Here is a 20,143-nt window from a genome sequence, read left to right as displayed (position 1 = left end):
CCATTTCAATTAGCAATCAGAAAACAATAAGGTATGAATTCAAGCCATCACATTAAGTGTACTACTGTCAGTGTTTACTGATCACTTTTCTTTAAAAAAACAAACAAAAATGACAGCGTCAACAAACAAAAACAAAACATTAAAATAAAAAATTCACATAGAGGTCAAGTAAAAGTAACATAAATATATGTATATTTTTCGATACAGACTTTTTTAAGACAACTGTGGTAATAAATAGCAACTAAAAACAGAATACAAACCTGAGACTACAATGTGTCTGTGCTGGTTTATGTGTTTTTACATACGGTACCTTTAGTACATTAAAAACCTGGAAACGTAGGAGAATCTACAGTAGTTAGTTTTAACTATTGAGACACAAGTTACAAATATTTAAAAAATTAACACTATTGCTTTACAGTATGGAGCAAATAACATCAAGTCACTGCACTCGTGGAATGTTTTCCCATTGAAGTTCTCCGGAGGACTTTTTTTTCTCTGATCTAGAGAGGAGATAATACAATAATGAATTCATTTAATTAGAACAATTTGAACTTAGGATCAAACACACACCTATGCATTGACCTTTAATGTTTGATTAGATTAAATGACTTAAATTCATAAATTACTATGACTGAACTAATTAATCAATGATGCTTTTGTTAACGACTAGTACATCAATCAATCAATAAAAAAAATATATGTCTCAAAATACGAAACCAGAAATCCAATAGCAAACCAATAAAAAGGGCTATGAATCTAAATAAACATATTAATAAATCACTGCTGGAACACATGGCACATTTACTTTTGGAAATTGGCTTATTAATAAATGCCTTAAAACTGATTAAATTAATAACTTTGAACAGAAATAATATTAACTAAACACTAAATGAATTATGAAAAATCCTCCTTTTCACAGCATCTTCAAGGACTATATATTGAACATACTAGTAAACAAGGAATTCACTGGATTTCCCAACTCACATGCACTGCAGTAAGACACTGCCTTCTCAGCTGCCGTTCGGCGTGGTGCTCTGGCTTTGTCCACCGGGCGGCAGTGTAGCACCAGACGGCCGAGCTGGGGAGGGGAGATGGGAGTTGGAGTTCTTTGATGTGAAGGAGACAGAGCTCCACTCAGACCAGCCTGATGGGACTCTTTCTATGTCCTCAGAGAGCATGGCATCTTCCTCATTCTCGTCCAGAGGAAACACTCGATGCTCCCACGGTGTTTGAGGCTGCCAAAGGACAAAGGGGGTATCATGATAACTGAGCATCTGGAAATTGAAAATGTCTGACAACAAGTGCGACGTGTTTTGGAGTTTGGAGTTCCAAACACGCCACACTTTATTTGGATGGTTGCACAGTTAATATCTGTGCAACCTTCTAAAGACACAGGGAATAAATCAATAAGTCAAATATTGTACTGAGCCTTACATTGACGTAACATGTAAAGCTATAGTGCGTTACTTTTTAATATTAATGAATGATGGTTACATTCAGGCCATTGCCAAATGAGATGACACAAGGTTGATTAAGCCTATCTGCTCCACAAAACTGTCTCTGTATTTCTTAGTATGACAGCGTTTACAAACTAGTGTCGCCCCCCGTCACTGGCGCTCAAGAAGCGCCAAGTAAATGTTTCAGTTGTTGATACTACTGCTAAGAAAAAACCTGGACGTAGAGTAGAAGAAATAAAATCCATTTGCGATCACCGAAGACTTACCTCTTAAATGTGCCAGCAGTGTTGTTGTAATTCCTCAGAATGCCTCATGGGGGCGACAGAAGTTACGCACTATAGCTCTACGCTACATAAAACATTTTACAAATACATAGAGAAATAATGTCTGAAGCCCTTCAAATTGTTCTTCCCATATCAGTCCCTTCAGTGAATGAAGACTTTGAAGCTTGTATCGCAGGTGTGCAAGACTCTGATGCTTGTTTAAATTATAAAATGTGCTTTGATCAGGGTTTGCATGGGCGCTGGAGTGCAAAAGAACTGCAAAGCGGTGAAGTAGCAGATATTTGTAGTGTAGAGAAGGGTTGATTAGGACGGTCTCATTCCTTCTCCAATCAAAGCACAGTGGTTCAGAGCACTGCACTCATAAAATCATCAACATCATCGACAAGTGTCTGTGTGGGCTCTTCAGGATCTAGGCTTACGAGTCACAACTCACCCAGCACTACTCTGAGAATATTGATTAGTCTGCGACCAATTTTGGCCACTGAATTCTCTGCTTACAGTCTCATATTTTTGACTGGAATGTTACAGGAATGATCCTTTTACGCAACATTGAAGGGTTGAAAACATTATCATCTAAGAGTAATATACCGGTACTACCCAATCTCCTCTTTATCATGACTGTAAAGAAAGGGAATTCTTTTTCTTATTTTCTTACAGCTTTGTAAGAAATCCTGCAATGGGTTATTCTGTTTCTCATTTGTTCTTACCGAACTTGCATAAATGACCATGTGAAATAGAGCCACAATGTTGGAGATACAAGTGAATCAATGGTTTGATGGTATTAGATAAGAGCCCATGGGAAAACTGCTGGTAGAGCACGAGTCCCCTCCAGTTATAGTCTATATATTATATTCAAAGTTTGTTTTGGGGGATGTGGGGTGCCAGCTGTGGTGCGTTTGATCTTACCAGCCACTCCTCCGAGCTTTGCTCTTCGTCAGCGTCCAGCTGAGCACAACTGAACTCTACAGAGCTCTCCTCTTCTCCTGATGAGCACATCCCGCCCCCACTGCCCGACAACCTGCTGCCAGATCTGGAGTGAGAAAACAAGCAGACCCCATGAAATTCAAGCAACATTCCACTTTCACACGGACTATATTTACATGCACAGAGGTGAACGCACTAAGTCTGCACTTTGTGAGTGCAGAATGTCAGTTTTGTTTTAAATATTGTTGTATTGTAATAACAGTACATTAACAAAGTAAGTAACAATATTTGGGGAAATGTGTTTGTTTGTGTGTGTGTTTCTACCTATTAGGTCGCCTGCAGCATTTCCTCTTTCCCCAGGATGACCAGCGCAATTTCTCTCTCTGCTCTAAAGCCAGGTGTCTCTGGGCAAAGACTTCAGCAGAAAGATCCTCCACCTGAAACACACAAACACGGGAATAAAAATGATATTTTCTTTATAAAACACAATGAAGTCCCAAAAGGGATGAAACCCTACCTGCTCTTCCTCAATGTCCTCCTCCATCTGTGCATCCCTGTCAATCAGAGATGATGTGTCAACCACCCGCCAACTGCAAAGAAATACGGCCATATAAAAATATATCAGATATGCGTTGTTGTTTTTTACATGAATAATAATTTGTCAATGACTAACTATACAGTCATACATGTACAGTCCTTTCTAAATCAAAAGTTGCTACAGATTGAACAACAAAATCCAAACTGGCTGCAGTAAATTGAAGTGAAAATGTGTGTGTTTCTTTCGTCATGTCATTTTGTAGCTCAAGTTAACACTGTACAAACTGGAAACACAATTCAAATACTTTCCATGTGCTTTAAGTCTGACAATTAGTTTTTGAAAGACTCTTTCACAGGCCAACGTACAAAGACCAAGACCTTAAAAGAAAACTATGGGGACTCCTTGAGAGGCCGTTTTGTTCCATACCTGGGTGTCAGGATGTCTTTGTACTCCAGCTTTTCCACTTTAGCCCCCGACATGGGGATGACAATGTTGTTGATGTTGTACACACTCTCTCCCTGGCGTTTGCGAACAAAGCCCTAAAAATGGAAACACAGCCAAGTTGTTGACAGTTCACACCAATGATTCCGAAGTGTTCACAACTTCTAAGTCATTCTACATCACCGCGTCGCACTGATACAAAGGTTCTCTGTAGAGTGACCAGCATTGAACTGTTGTTTAAGAATTTTTTTTTTTTGCATTAACATATGTACAAGTTTTAAGGCCTTCACCAAAAAAGCCAGTTTTAGGATCAAGGAAGGCTGGTAAGGCTAAGGTTAGGGTTTGATGGATATAACTGTTTATCAAAAGGTTTTCATAAGTATACAAATTCAAAAATACCCGTGAGGCCTGCTTGCGTGAAACCTGCATGTAGCTCTCCCGCAGAACATCATCTGAACTGTCCTCTTGGTCACAGAGCTGGTACAGGACATCTTCCTCATCTGAGTATAACACATACAAACAGGGAGGAGTCCATTGAATATATATATATATATATACAGTATATATATATGTGTTTAAAAAATACATGATATATTTATAGATGTTATTTTGATATGTTTCACCCATAGTAACTGAATGGAATATTTTAGGAATATAATGGTTTAGGATGGCTGTGGTTTACCCGTTCTACTCTTTAGGATCAAGAGCCTTCCCTGTGGCCATTTAATAACAGTGACTGATTTACTGTAAGCTGGGTGAACATACAGTCGCAGGGACACACCTTCTATGAGTCTGTTGATGTGCCTTCTCTTCCTCCTCCTCCGATTGGCTCTCATGTTCTGACTCCGAGCAGAGCCTTCCATCTCTATCGGTGACAGACCCATAACTCTGCTTTTATGATGCCTCGCACGCCGCTTGTATTTGTGACCTACAAAGCAATGCACACACACACACACACACACACACACACACACACACACACACAGTGAGTGAATACACCACAGGAATTTCCTTTCATTCCAGTCTTCCCTTCAGTTCCGCAGGGATTTTACGCTTTGGTTGAAGTTTACAAAAGCTAATCCTTAACCATCAGTCCTATTATTTTGGCAGGGGACTGCCTCTCAGCTTTCTGTTCCATGCTCGCAGCAACAGCTTCTTTCTTCTTTTTTTTATTTTACAGGAAATGACAAGATGAAACAATGCTGCAACCAAGTAAAGAAACTCAAGATTCAGATTATTACTTTTTTACTTGCAGCATTTAGGTTTGTTGTTCCTGTGTGGCAGCTTATCATTTAAGGTGACGTGTACTTGACAGATCATTCTTTTCTGCTATTGACTAAAAGGAGAACAAGATCATTCTAGCTGACAGGAAATCAACAAGAGTGCTGGGTGAGTGACGTCTCCATCAATTTCCAATTTGCCTCCTTTGTGTCTCCTCCTTTACTCTCTCAGTCCCCACTGCTGCTACATCAGTGGTTGTCTCTTTTGTTCAGGTCACCTCACTGTTGTATTTAACACAAAAAAGATTAAATGTCCATCTAAAAGTGGTTTCAGTCAACCCTCAACAGGTGAAAAAGGGACAATTCTACAATCAACTAATTATTGGTTGTTTTGGATCAGCCGTCTACATTTTTGAGTGAAAGGCCACCAAAGCTGCCAGAGGCATGTGAATGCTGGGATAAATGAGTATTAATGAGCTTCAGGCTAACAAACAAGGCTGCATATTGACATTGTTGATTTCAATTCCTTTCTGCTCAGCTGGAGGCCTCATACAGACCCAGCAGGGTATCTGACATGCCAGTTAGTATGGGGAGATAACAAGTAGACACAGCGGTCCATTTTGAAGCAGACATTTTGTATGTGGTGATATTGTTTGTTTTTCACTGAATATGACACACAATTAGATAATCGCCTACACAAGATTGTTATTTTATTATGATTATTCATACATGATGTATAGAAACAATGTAAACGTAAAAAGCCATACACCTATTAGAATTAGAATATGTTTTGAACATACAGTATCTCACAAAAGTGAGTACACCCCTCACATTTCTTCAAATATTTCATTTTATCTTTTCATGGGACAACACTGAAGAAATGACACTTTGATACAATGTAATGTAGTCAGTGTACGGCTTGTATAACAGTGTAAATTTACTGTCCCCTCAAAATAACTTGACACACAGCCATTAATGTCTAAAGTGCTGGCAACAAAAGTGAGTAGGCCTACACCCCTAAGTGAAAATGTCCAAATTGCGCCCAAAGTGTAAATATTTGGTGTGGCCACCATTATTTTCCAGCACTGCCTTAACCTTCTTGGGCATGGAGTTCACCAGAGCTTCACAGGTTGCCACTGGAATCCACTCATTCATGACGACATCACGGAGCTGGTGGATATTAGAGACCTTATGCTCCTCCACCTTCGGTTTGAGGATGCCCCAAAGATGCTCAATAGGGTTTAGGTCTGGAGACATGCTTGGCCAGTCCATCACCTTTTTAGCAAGGCAGTGGTCGTTTGGAGGTGTGTTTGGGGTCGTTATCATGTTGCAATACTGCCCTGCGGCCCGGTTTACGAAGGGAGGGGATCATGCTCTGCTTCAGTATGGCACAGTACATGTTTGCATTCAGTGATCTGTAGTTCCCCAGTGCTGGCAGCATTCATTTAGCCCCAGACCATGACACTCCAACCACCATGCTTGACTATAGGCAAGACACACTTGTCTTTGTACTCCTCACCTGGTTGCCGCCCCATACACTTGATACCATCTGAACCAAATAAGTGTATCTTGGTCTCATCAGACCACAGGACATGGTTGCAGTAATCCATATTCGTAGTCTGCTTGTCTTCAGCAAACTGTTTGCGGGCTTTCTTGTGCATCATCTTTAGAAGAGCCTTCCTTCTGGGACGACAGCCATGCAGACCAGTATGATGCAGTGTGTGGCGTATGGTCTGAGCACTGACAGGCTGACCCCCCCCCCCCACCCCTTCAAGACCTGCAGCAATGCTGGCAGTATTCATAGATCTATTTTCCAAAGCCAACCTCTGGATATGACCCTGAGCAAGTGCACTCAACCTTCGTAAAGGGGTGTACTCACTTTTGTTGCCAGCACTTAGACATTAATGGCTGTGTGTCAAGTTCATTTGAGGGAACACTGTTATACAAGCCGTACACTGACTACTTTACATTGTATCAAAGTGTCATTTCTTTAGTGTTGTCCCATGAAGAGATATAATGAAATATTTGAAGAAATGTGAAGGGTGTACTCACTTTTGTGAGATACTGTATACAACTAAGATTATAGTTTTTAAATGATATTCTAACAACATCTGTGAGTGAAAAATAAAAAAAATTATCTAAGTAGTTCCATTTATTCTCATTATTCCGTGCTATGCCAAATCAAATCAGGACAGAACCACAAGTAGCAGTGAGTCAGTATTAAATTACACAGCAGAGAGTAGTGGATCAAAAGCTTGTGAGGCTCCTATCCGTCACATGAACAACAACATCCTAAATGCAGGTGCAGTATTTAAACATCCTGTCATATTACTCATCAGTTGCATTGCTACAAAGTCAAGTCCATGTAGAGAAAAGAAAAGTAGGCTAAGCAGATCGGAACAGGGGAGGGTGCCATAGAACAGACCAGGGTGTGTGTTATGAAAATAGGCAAAGGGCAGGGGATCTTACTGTTGTGCAGTGGTGTGGAGCTGCGTCTGTTGTAGTGTGCCGGGCTGGATGGTTGGATGTTGACCATCAGAGGCCTTTGGGACCATTCTTCTCTGGCCGTGGCCCTCTTTAAGTGGTGGGATAGTGGGGTGTCTGGAAGTAGACCACTCAATTTTCAGTATTTGGCCAAAAATAATTAGACATTTCTTATAATTACTCAGCACGTTTCGAATACAACTACATACTCAAGGGCAACAAAAACCGGCAGTGTATGACGTGCATCAAAGCAACCACATGCATTTTTTTCTATGCAGGCCCACACTCCAGCACCGGGATTCACCTTTTATATCGACGATACAGAACATGGTGTGTGCCTGTGCTTTACTGTACAAACAGCTACCATAGTTAACTATTAATTAAGGTACGTCGACAGTCATTATTCTACACGTCATTTGTCCATATTTCCATTTCCTGATGGTTTCTTACTGTTAATGTAGTTTAATATTACTTTAACTGCAATAAGAGCTTTGACGCTGTGTGCCAGCTTGTTCTTTTAGGTGACGTTTAACTTGACAGACCGTCGTCTCCTGCTATTGACAAAAAGGAGAACAAGATCATTCCAGCTGACAGGAAATCGACAAGAGAGGCCAGCTGAGTGACCTCTCCATCAATTTTAAATCCACATCCTTTGTGTCTCTTCCCTCACTCTCTCCCTACTTCTGCTACATCACTCCAGTCAATTTTTTTCTATCTAACATTTAAAACAATGTAAGTGTTTTATTAAATTAAAAAACATGCTGATTAGTCATCCTTCCATAGGTAAACAGAGACAATTCAACAATCAACCAATTGATGATTGTTTTGGGGCAAATGACCCAACATGGCTGGTGTGGGTTGCACCTCAGTTAGTAGGTATACCATGGCAAATATGAACTACAGTAGAAGAATCAATGTTACACTGTTGTTTTAAAAGAAAGGAATACAAACAAAATGGCTTAGCAAACAAGTGTTTTCTCCTACCAAATGAGAGAGACAGCACAGGGTGAGGAGCAGTGCTAGAGGCCCTGCAGTCTGGACCAGAGCACAGGGCCACGGGGTCACAAGACGAACAACAGGAACAAGACGAGGAGGAGAGAGAAGAGCGCAGGGTACACGTGGACTTTCCAGAGTTCTGAAGCACAAAGCAGAGAGAGCAAGAAGGGAAATAAAAAGAAATTAGTTTTCACATGATACTGAATGCTCAAAGGAGTTTTCTTTAACTGCTTTGCTTTTCTCTTTGTGATCAGAGTTTGAGTCGTGTGTATTTGAGGGCCCTATTCTCGGCTTGATTAGAGTCATTATGTGGTAAAAAAAAAGAAAAAAAAAGCTTTCACATAATAGTGGTGGCTCTGTGTGTGCTGCCTCTTCGTATAATAGATACTATCCATTCCCCTTTAAGTTCTGTTTAAGTCTTTTCAATTGTTGCTAAGTTTGGATGTCTGATATTTGGGCAGCCTTTGTAAGAATTGTCACTAAGATGAACCCCTTTGACATTACACCAGGTGACGAGCCACTGTTAAAGATAGAGATGAAGAGGTCTCAAAAAGTGGTAATTTTGGTAATGATACTGTATATAATTTCATGAGATCATATAATTCCTTAATAGTGGAACTGCACTGCATAAAGCCAAGCAGTGCCAACCACTTGACACACACCACCTTCCCTGCCCCCTAATTCTACTGGCAGTAAGAACAATGTCGCCTGGCTAAATAAAGGAGAGGGATTTAAAAAGATCACATGCACTTGTTCATTTGAAGCAAATCCAAAAGATATTATAGTTTAATTAAAAGCAGGTGTTCGGCTTTAAACATTAATTCCCCTTTAAATTGAGGAACTATTTTTAGTGATATGGTACTCCATCACTGAAGCAGTTGCTTTGAAGCTACATTTAACATGAATATTTGATTATTTAACTAAAAACACACACACACACACACACACACACACACACACACACACACACACACACACTTTCATAAGCTTTTTAACCTTTATTATAAAACCCAAAATGGGTCTTCAAGTGGGATTTATAAGTGGTGAATTGTAATGTAGTCCACAGAAATACATGCAATTAGGCAAGGTGCTAGTCTCCTCTTTTTAAGTGTCCTCACTGTCACGTCTTCAGAATTTTTAGCATCTATCCATTATCTACACTCGCTCACATTGCAAAGGGACATGATGAATAGACACACATGTATTCCACCGGAGAAATTGATTTGTTTCAGAAGCACAGAGTGAGAGCAAGATAAGAATAATCATATAGTGAGAATTGAGGAGTAAATATAAGTAATAATAAAAACTGGACACACTGCAAAAGGATGTTAACATACAAGTTAATTACTGTTCAGAATATTCCTGCATCACAACCTTTACTTGAAGAGAAATGTGTAGAAAGTGAGCAATGAGCATGTCTCTAAAAACCTTGTTGAGCTGCTCGATTAAAGGACTGCTTTTTTTTAAATTTTGTTTAGAATTTTTATTATTTTTTATCTTATTATGTTATCATACAAGTTTATATAGAATATTCTATATGTTGTTGAAAACATAAAAAGATTGTGTTAAGCTGGGAACATTAGTTTTTAATTTTTTTTACCCAGACATTTCAAAATAACACATTTGAGAGCTGTAATTACAATACTGTGATATCGTGAATTTGCTTAAGGTTATCATACCCATGGCTAATAGGTCACTGCATGTTGGGCCTACCTGTGAAGTGCTGGGGTTGTAGTTAAACAGTCTGGGCTTGTGGTAGGTGACCAGCGGGCGTGTCCGGGCGCACACACACGACATGTCGGCTTTGAAGAGCCTCCTGGTCCCCAGTCTCCTTCTCTTAGAGCTCCCGGGAGCAAAGACATCGCCTCCACTCTGAGCGCTGCGAGGAAGACATGAGACGAGGTCATGGAAAGTGTCAGGGATACATGTCAAGATCACAAGTACTAGCAAGGCAAGTCTTTTCAGGGTGGTGTTCCTTTTAGAGCTTGTTGGCAAATAACTACGTACACATAAACAAGCAGAATGTTTGTTTGTTTGCCTGCTTGTCTTTCATGTGGCTTTCATCTTTACAGCCAGACAGAGAGTTGAGAAGGCAGCAGGAAGGAAATACATGAAGGGATGATTCAAATCAGGCCAGATGGTGGGGTGACTAGGCTCTTTCACTGGTTTATATTACAAACAGCCTCTTGCTTTCTAAGTGATTATCCCCCCGACTTAGGCCAGTGAAAACCACTGATCTCAAGAATACACAAAGAAAAACTGACTGGGTGAACTAATAATTTTTCTGTAACCTGTAACCCAAGACAGATGCGGAATATCCCATTTTAGTGTGTGTGTGTGTGTGTGTGTGTGTGTGTGTGTGTGTGTGTGTGTGTGTGTGTGTGTGTGTGTGTGTGTGTGTGTGTGTGTGTGTGTGTGTGTGTGTGTGTGTGTGCTCTACCTTGTGAAGGCCCTCTTGCCTTTCCAGGCTTGTTGTTGTTTTGATAGCGGGGAAAAGCTGAGAGGAGCCATTAGACTGTTGACAATCTGGCTGAGCTGAGCACTCTGCGATGGGAGACATGATTGAAATACAAGTCACTCTCTGAAGTAGAAGCAAGTGAGTAAGCACTACTACTAGGAAGCCTACCTTTAAACAGCACATAATTACAGTCAATGTATGATGAACACAAATGAAGACAGTCTGTGCTGTGTTGAATTAACAGACGAATATCAGCATGGTGTCACCCACTACAGCTGGAAGGATGAATAAGGTATTTCCCTCTTGAGTAGATTAAATATCCTTAGGCTTCATAAAGCAGCAGGAAATCATTGCATTCCATCTGCAGTCTAATTTAGCGCTATAACACACGGGTCAAACAGCTTGCATAATTCACGATTCATTAGGTTACTCATCTTAGTCTGGCACCTGGGTATAAGATAGGCAGCCTTGACTGATAAGCTGAACGGATTTAAAATGGGAATCCTCCTAACATGGTGTTGATTCTGGACTTTCCACACACCCCTGGTATTATAGAGCAGTAGATGTGTTTGAGTTGCTCCCTCCTACCTGTCTCTCTATGTTGTGCAGAAGGCGTGTGGGGCTGCATGGTTCAGCGTCTGCGTCGGAGGCCGTGCAGGATAACCCAGCCATCTCTCTGAACAGGGTCTGTTGGATCTGTCTGTCAGTCAGTGGCTGGGACTCTGCAAGCACCACACCGCCCTAAAACAAACACACACACACATACACACACACCTGAATTAAAGGAGCAGTAAGTGATATGGTCCTTTTAGCTAACTTCCTGTCAGTGACTAGTTAGCAATCCCCTCCCTCGTCCCTAAGTCACCACCACATGAACACACAGCCGTCTTCATCAGATAGTGTTGCGATGGAGAGCAGTAAGTCATTGTTCACGGGCACAGAGACCCGCCTCTCTATAGCGCTCTGTCTCCTGATTGGATAAAAAACAGCGGGATACTCTAAATTTTAACTGGCAATTACTGCCAAGCTGAATGACTGGGAGACCTGTGTTGTGAACTGTGCATACTGTTTAAGTGATTTCTGAATGAATATACAGTGATTTAACACGTATGTTAATACGTATAGTCGGCCATGCATGGTACCTTGAATATACAAAAAGTACATTACAGGCTATTTTTACTTAAAAATGACCATAATGCAGAAAGACAAGAAACTAATGCATATAGTGTTCACATTCTTGCATCTTTACTAGCAGTCCATGACAGATGTTGCTAACCCTTGCCAATTGGTACATTTAGATAACTGTTTATTGAAACTTTTTTTTTCTTGGTACCTTGTTGGAGCGGATGTGCTTGTGGAGCCCCACCAGTTGTTGCATCCTCCCTTCCAACTCTGCCAGACGCAGCTGCAACCAACTCCATCTGCTGCACAGCTCCGCTCTCTCCTCCAGCCATCGCCTCTCACAGCTGCTGCTGCTGCTGGCAGGACGGGCAAGGGAATGGAAGCCAGAGAGGCACAGTTAGACACGTTCTTTTTTTTTTTGTATGAAGTTGTAAGCACGAGAAACATTGTGTGTGTGTGTGTGTGTGTGTGTGTGTGTGTGTGTGTGTGTGTGTGTGTGTGTGTGTGTGTGTGTCATAGAGAAAAGGAACACAAAAGTAATAAAAAAAACGAGGAGGAGGACCGAGCTTTGACAGACCATTTGTCAATTCACACATTCGCACTGTGGCGCTGTCACCATAAGACCTATTTCACAAAGTGTGTCATTTGGTTAATAGTGTTCTTAGAGCACGGGGTACGGTGGGTTTGCTAAAGCACAAACGCTCTTTCTAGACCACTGACTAAAACACTGCTGTCTAACAATCTATAGTGGGTTCCCATGGCACTAGCCTGTGCAGTTGGCATTTATTTATCTTCTGTATTGTTTGTTTGTGTGTGTGTGTGTGTGTGTGTGTGTGTGTGTGTGTGTGTGTGTGTGTGTGTGTGTGTGTGTGTGTGTGTGTGTGTGTGTGTGTGTGTGTGTGTTTTGTCGGCTGGCCTCAGCAGGGCAATAGTTGCTATGGCAGTGCTCTTGGACCTTGGCTAGGACACAGAGGGACTCTCCCCACTTCAAACAATCTGCTGCAACACACACAGTTTACCGTCAGTGCCCTGCTGCCCATTTTGTATTACTAGGAAGTAATATCAGTGTGTTACAACAAATACAAAAAATACACCCAGACTGTGTCCATATGAAGGAGGACATTGCAAATGAGAACAAGGCCATTGATTGGTTAATGATGGCTTATGAAACAGAACGTTAGACTGATATCTGTCTGTGAAGGAGTAGTCTCCATTTGATTTCCTCCAGAGACAATGAGCAGACCTGGCTGCCCTGCGGCTCTTTCCGACTGTATAATGAGAACATTCCTGGCATACTTGCCAAGCATTTAGGCGAGTCAGGAGGAAAGTACAGGAGATAAAAAGGTTGCTTAAACTGTTAGAGTGCAAGTCAGATCACAAACCACATACTTGCATAAATATTTTTTTAATCAAGGTCTAGCAACCCACTGGCTCCCCTCTGCAGTGAGAATGTCGGAGTTTTTCCAAATCCTGACCGAATATAAGTCCAGCCCCAGCCCAGGGGTCCGGGTTTACAAATTCTCCTGCTTGAATAGCATTTTCTAGGCTCTGGCAGAGGCACTGGGATTTTTGGGCTTGGGTGTGTCCTGTACTTCCAACTTTCCAACAGACTCTGCCTTTCACAAATACTCCCATTCAGTATATTTGAAATTACAGACATACCCAAGGCTGAAAATGAGCAACAGCTGGGTGGTGTGAGTGAAGGACTGCTGCCGATGCAGAAAATGTGAGTGGACACGGTGGTTTCACATGAAAAGTCAAACCATGCCACTGATTTACAGGCTCGTAATAAGAATGTTAAAATGCCAACTGTTTTTTCACATTTTCTTAAAGGAGCGTGACGACCTGCCCCTTCTCCAACAAGGAGATATCCTCTTCAAGGAGGAACCTGCCATAAAAACTCCACGGGGGAATTGAACTGACCAAACGCAGAGCATTGTTCAACAGACGAGTACAAAAGGCAGGCTGACACTTCCAGGACAACTGAAGCTGGCCAAATACAAAAGACACACACACACACACACACACACACACACACACACACACACACACACACACAGCACATAAACACCCGTTCTCATTCCTGTTCTCTGTGCAAAGTAACACTTTTGTACATGGCTCTTAGGGAACCATAGGAAACAAACTGAAGTGTTGAAGAACTCTGTTTGGTAGAAATAAACAGTACTGCACTGAACTTATTAAACAGACATGAACTTATAAACCAGACATGAACTTGAGTCCAAAATGATTAATTGGGTCTCAACAGACTAAAAGCCAAGACCAGCACATTGCCCCTCCTGTGCTAAGGCTGAAGCCACACTGACGTCTACACATTAACCACAGAGCATCTAAAAGAATTAAACCTACCATTTACACAGGTCAAAGAACAGGCACCTTGACAATTGTTCTGGGTTCTTGTCTGTCCATCCGTCTATGTACATCTGTCCGTCCTGGCCATTCTTGTGAACATGATATCTCATGAATTGTTTAAGGGATTTTCTTTAAACTTTGCTCAATGTTCACTTTAATTTAATGATAAACTGATTAGATGTATTAGGTCAAAGGTCAAGGTCACTGTGACCTCATGACTGAAGAGCACTCATCAAATCAATCACAGATGCAGTATTACTGCAAGTATTACTTAACCACTGTCAACATGTTTGAAGTGTTCTGTCTTGTAGCTTGTTCGCACCCTTCAAAAAACACACACATTCAAACAAGATACATTTTTTCATTTTATCCTGTGGCTAAACACACCCCCTTTGAGGAAGGCCACAAGAACAGCAGCGCTGTCCATCCAAACCACGCACTGGCGCAGAGTCAGACGCACTTCAAAAGCATTTTTCACTGGGAAGAGGAGCAGCACAACAGCTCACAAAGCCTGGCATGTTACAGGCTTGCTGGTGTGTGTCTGTGTTTATTTCCTATAGCTAGTGGGTGTAAAGGAACTGACCAGCCTGTTGGATGTGCAACGGCTACAACATGGAAAAAGAATGTGTGTGTGTGTGTGTGTGCAATGGCTAAAAAATGTAATCATCCTCTCCACAGCTGGGAGGACAAGACTTGTGCTTATGACAGCCACACTGGAAACTTCCATGGAGGGCCAAGCAAAATACCGCAGAGGCACAGTGGACATCAGCGAAAAAGCACACACACTCCAAAACCAATAACGTCATCCTGAAATCAGCTGTGGATCTCTTGCGTCATCCTTGACATTTATAGATGTGTTTTAACGGCACCTATTCAAAGCATGTTTAACCTCCTTTAAACTAGTTCCCTTTTACTTTGTTTGTAGTGTCTTCATTGCCCTGAACTGAAGGTTGCCCAGAGAGCGATTATCAGTCTACTTCTTTGTGCTCCCCACAGCCTGAATTTAAAAACCAGGCAAATGGCACCAGCCAGCGTGTGAGCCACAGCTGGGTTCTGGCAAATAGATCCCCGAAAACTAAGCAAAGCAAATGGTTTGGCAGTAAGACAGACTGCAGAGAAGTGTGTGTTTTTTTATTGGTTGTTTTTCTTCAACAGTGGCTTGTAAACTTCAAACTTGAGACAACGTGTGAAAAGCTGTGATTCCCCTCCACTTGATAAGTAAAATACGAGGTTCTTCTGGGCATTTCTAAAGCCTTTCTTTTCGTAGCTTGTTTATTTAGCTGTAACTGTCTGTTGTGAAAGCTTCTGCGCACTTTGGCTCTTAGAAATACACAAAGTTCAAAATGAGAAACAGGCCTTTAAAAGGCAAAACCACGACTCAGGAACTCAAATTTTGAATGTAACAATAAATGAATTAAAAGGGTCTTTTCACTGTCTTCCTGTTCAGAATGTGTTTTGGAACAACAAGCAATACAACCCACTCAACAACCATGATGGGTTTATAAACAAGTGCCGCAAATCAGTTAATGGATGAGTCACACTAAACAGTATATGGCCGTGTCAGTTGTTGCCATTGTGTTTTGAAGAGCATTCAACAATGTTTTCTATAGCATTTGTATGCAATTACTTTCGTTCCTTTCACAGAACACATACAATATATTTAAGTGGCTACAGAGAAATTTCTGTTTTTGTTTATTCTAGCGGCACCATTAGAAAAAAGCAGTAGTGTTTAAGGAAGCAAGTGAAATAGAGAGACACAGGATGCACCGCGATGAGGTTATGTATTTGTATGTGACTAATATGTAAGATTAATAATGGTAATATGGCGATGGTGAACTGATCAAACCTTGATTTAGAACCGTTCGGGAAACACAGGATGCTCCGGTCTGCCTGCCGTAAATCGTTTTATATGTTCCCGTGAAAAATCCCTCCTGTGCAAAGGCATTCATAACAACAACTACATAAAAGTAGCGTTCTTTTCACTGATGGTCTCGTTTGCTGTTTACGGGTCATTTATAATCATCAAAGGAATAATTAAGACTGTTTCGGAAAGATTTAAAAGTTCCTCGTAGTAGGAGCCGGTTTAACTACTTCCACATGCTGTAAAATACTCACACAGGTGCATTCTTGTCTTTGCCTGCACTCCTCTGGTGCCCCTCTAGCTCTTCATCTGAGCTGCTGCTGGCCGTGGCCTCTGAGTCCAGAGCCTCCTGCAGGCTCCTGAGCACCGCCTGGCTGGAGCGGCTGAAGTCACGCAGCTCAGTGAAGGAGGACGACCAGGCTGACCAAGACTCCAGACCGGGGAAATGGGACTCGCTGAAGCCTCCCAACTGTGGAGGCGGCGGTGCACCGGCTTGAGTGGAGGAGTCTGCGGTGCCGCCGCCGCTGTGCCGACTAGAAAGCCCCCCCAGCTGACAGTGCCTCTGCAGCCCCTCCAGCTGCTGGTTGCAGTGCAGTAGAGCGTGTTCTCCCAGCACGGCCTGCAGCCTTCTCTGCAGCCCCTGAGCCCGGCAGTGCAACCCCTGCTGCCTGGAGACGCTCTCCTTCAGAGCCTCCCCGAACACGGCCCTGGGGACCGAAGAAGACGGAGGAGGAGGACGGCCCGTCACTTTGGCCTGTGTCAATGTAGGGTGGTGGTGGTGGTGGTGGTGCGGGGGTGCAAAGAAAGGAGTGGAGCCCTGTTGGTACTGCGTCTCCCTGTGGGAATATGAAGGAGGAGGAGCAGCACTCGTAAGGCCATCACCACCATCTGGCCCACGTCGGGGAGCGGCGCCGCGGCCGTGCAGCAGACAGGCCTCTTGGCTATTGTACTCGGGCAGAGGGACTAGAAACATGTCGGGTACACCTGGGAAGACCACCTGCTGATGGGGATCTCTGAGGCCCCTGTTGAAGGACAGGAGGCTGAGGAGGGAAGCCGGGCTGGGGAGAAGCAGCGTCTCCTGGCCGGCAGACGACGCCTGCAGACACGGTGCAGGGTTGAGGACAGCAGGGAGGTCCACGCCGCCGGGGCTCATGGGAAGACAGCAGTCCAGACCGGGAAACAAGGAGAGGTTGAGCCACATCTTCTGGAGGTCGGCTTCGTCCATGGTCGTCAACCGGCTCAGCTGCTGCGACTCCGAGTCCATTCTGACGGAGGCAGGGGGAGAGGACAGGTGGATCCCGTGGCCATCTTTCAGGATTTTGGTCAAGGCCGGGGCCATAACCTACCCTCTTTTCAGAAACCACTGATGATCCAGGAAGCCAAGGCAACAGAGCTCACAAACCACCTGACAGTGTGGGAGAGGGGAGAAAAAACACAAGATGCTAATTCAGAACCTTAAAAAAGTAAAGTTATCCTACACAGATACGTAAAATAGTGTTAGTCCAGGAACACGAATTAATTACTGAGACAATAGAAGTAAAACGTTGTAGGATAAGATATTTTTATTCTTAACTTAAAGGTAAAGTAAGTTTTTTTTTTGCCATATTTGGGTTTATAATTACCCCCCACCCTCACTTTTACTTTATTTTGCTTTTTACTAGCTATAACGTTTACCTAACTAACGGATAAACGCTAACCGACTAGTTAGCTAGTTGACGTAGTAGCGCTGCTGTTTTCACCGCACGTTCGTCTTTATAAAAGTCAAGTAATAAAACAGCTATGAAGGGAAAGGGCTGGAAGTTACGTTACTACCAATAAGTTGACAAAACAGTGACACACGTTGACTGACCAGGTAGGAGTCGGGAAACGGCGGGTTTTACACACCGCTATGCTCATTCATCACTGGTTAAACGCTAAAAGTACGCTTAGTTAGTTGAAATTTCACGGTCACTTAAACTGTGTGAATGTGGGAGAGCCAGACCAAGCCGTGTCCAGTAGACGGACGCAGCCGTGGTTAACGCTCCATAAAGTCCCCTCGAAGTGAATCTAACGCCATAACGTTGACATTTTAGCCTACTCACCTGACCGAGAGGTAAACCGTTGATTTGACATCGTTTATTCCAGTAAGATTTACGGATGGATATGTCAAATTAATTATTCTTCCTCTGTTGATCGTTTCAGAAGATCAAATCGGTTTGGTTTATCTGGCTGTCCAAGTTATTCAACGGTGACATTTTCTATATATTTTGCCCGGAATAACGATATAAAAGCTGCTGTCTCTCTCTTTTGTAACTGGTACTCTTCTACCTCCTTCACTGTCTCTTCATCAACTGCCGAGAAGACGAAACACATCTGAGCGAAGAGGGGGCGGGACTGGACTACAGTCGTGATGCCTTCAAGACCTCTGCAGAGACTCAGATTTGTGAGCTTCATTTCCCCAAATGCCTACGGCAAGAACAATACGGTGTGATTGTGCCTGGACCAGCCCATTTGTGCTCTAAATTGTGTTATTTAATGTTTCTATTTGGTTGGATACGTATGTTATGTAGGTGACAAGTGCACTGCATTGGACACATTGAAATAAATAAATAACTTGCAATTGAGCAATTAGGGACTTTAATTTCAAAATGATGGCAAAACAACTTAAATGTCAGACTTGCCTACTATATCTCGTTATCATGAAAATGCAGATCTCATTATTATGATAAGGGTAAGTCATCTCCTGGTCTCACTTTGTCAGACATAGGCTTTATCATAGATTTGTAATTCTTTATTCATTGTGTGTCATCATAATAACAAGATAAAGACCGTAATTGTGACATTTTTAAACTGAATTATGTGATAGAGATAACCTACGGTAATAACACAACACAAGAAGTCACACACAAAAAAGGGAAAAATGTTGAACAAGATCAAGGCTAAAAAGAAGCAAAAAACTGTAGCACTTAAGCCTACTGTATGTACAGCATATACAATTATATAAAACAATTGAAAAAATACCTTTGCCGCTTGTTCAAATAGTTTGAACAGATCAGCACACACACAAATTGTGTGTGCTTTTTTCATACATTCTGTGAGTTGTTGGTGACAGTTTAGTCTGCACTGCAACATTTCTGAATGATCATGAAGGTAACATCTTAGCATTCGACCTCTGCCAACATCAAAGGGCAAAATCATTTTAACATAACCTGAGAAGCATGTCGTCACAAATATATCATAAGTGTAAATAAGACCTAGATTAATATTATGCCAGAGTTAACAGAAATATGTCTCACAAAAATAGCAAACAATTATAAATACAGTAAACCAAATATCAAATTGTCTGTTGCAAAAAAGTTATGATGAGGAAATGAGAAAATGTACAGCACTTTGATTAGTAAAATTCAAAAGAATCCAAGCCTCGGTTGAATCAGTAACACCTTACCAGTTTCCTACTGTTCTGGTTAAGGCATCATTGTCATCCATTCCTACTCAGACTGGACTTTAGGTGTGTGTCAGCAGATTGTTACAGAAGCCAAATCCATCAAAAGAAATGTCTAAAAAGCTGGAAGTAATTCAAACAAACTGAGTCTCTCTGAAGTGGACGTACCATGCAAAATAATTATGTAAAATGCTATAGCCCCTCGAAATAGTGAGAGGCTCATCAAGTCAGACACATTCTTTCAAATGTATTCTGATTCACATAGCCTATTAAAAGCATAAATCAAGCGTTTGCAGAGCAAAGAAAATATATTGGGATCATTACTGGGATAGCCAATCTAAATAGTCAATTTTGCCCTTTTGAGTCCACCCAAAATAACATGATTAAGATAACTGAATACAAACAGAGATATCTGTTATTGCAAAATAATAACCCTTAGTGAGAGTGAAAAACAGTATTGTCTGCTATTATCCTGCAATAATTGCATCTTATGGAATTTATTCTTAATGATAATTAGATGAACGGTAGGACAAATTACGGTTACACTGACATAGTTTTTGTTGCGTC

The 20,143-nt window shown here is 41.9% G+C and overlaps 1 protein-coding gene across 1 annotated transcript; it reads right to left on the bottom strand.

The window, feature by feature from the left end:
• Positions 1 to 221: 221 nt before the first annotated feature.
• Positions 222 to 18,434, bottom strand: kansl1l (KAT8 regulatory NSL complex subunit 1-like). Its single transcript, XM_080038432.1, has 16 exons — positions 18,237 to 18,434; positions 16,410 to 17,560; positions 12,136 to 12,274; positions 11,391 to 11,543; positions 10,785 to 10,888; positions 10,058 to 10,223; positions 8,333 to 8,483; positions 7,334 to 7,465; positions 4,426 to 4,572; positions 4,044 to 4,144; positions 3,630 to 3,742; positions 3,183 to 3,255; positions 2,990 to 3,102; positions 2,648 to 2,771; positions 985 to 1,235; positions 222 to 500 (listed from the first exon to the last, which is right to left on the bottom strand). Exons 2-15 carry the CDS (start codon positions 17,492 to 17,494, stop codon positions 1,011 to 1,013), a joined length of 2,826 nt encoding a protein of 941 aa, XP_079894558.1. The 5' UTR covers positions 17,495 to 17,560; positions 18,237 to 18,434; the 3' UTR covers positions 222 to 500; positions 985 to 1,010.
• Positions 18,435 to 20,143: the final 1,709 nt, after the last annotated feature.

Source organism: Ammodytes marinus (genome assembly GCF_949987685.1).
Source record: "Ammodytes marinus genome assembly, chromosome: 12".
Taxonomy (NCBI): domain Eukaryota; kingdom Metazoa; phylum Chordata; class Actinopteri; order Uranoscopiformes; family Ammodytidae; genus Ammodytes; species Ammodytes marinus.
The sequence above is the reverse complement of the archived record's forward strand: the minus strand, read 5'-3'. Positions and strand labels throughout refer to the sequence as shown.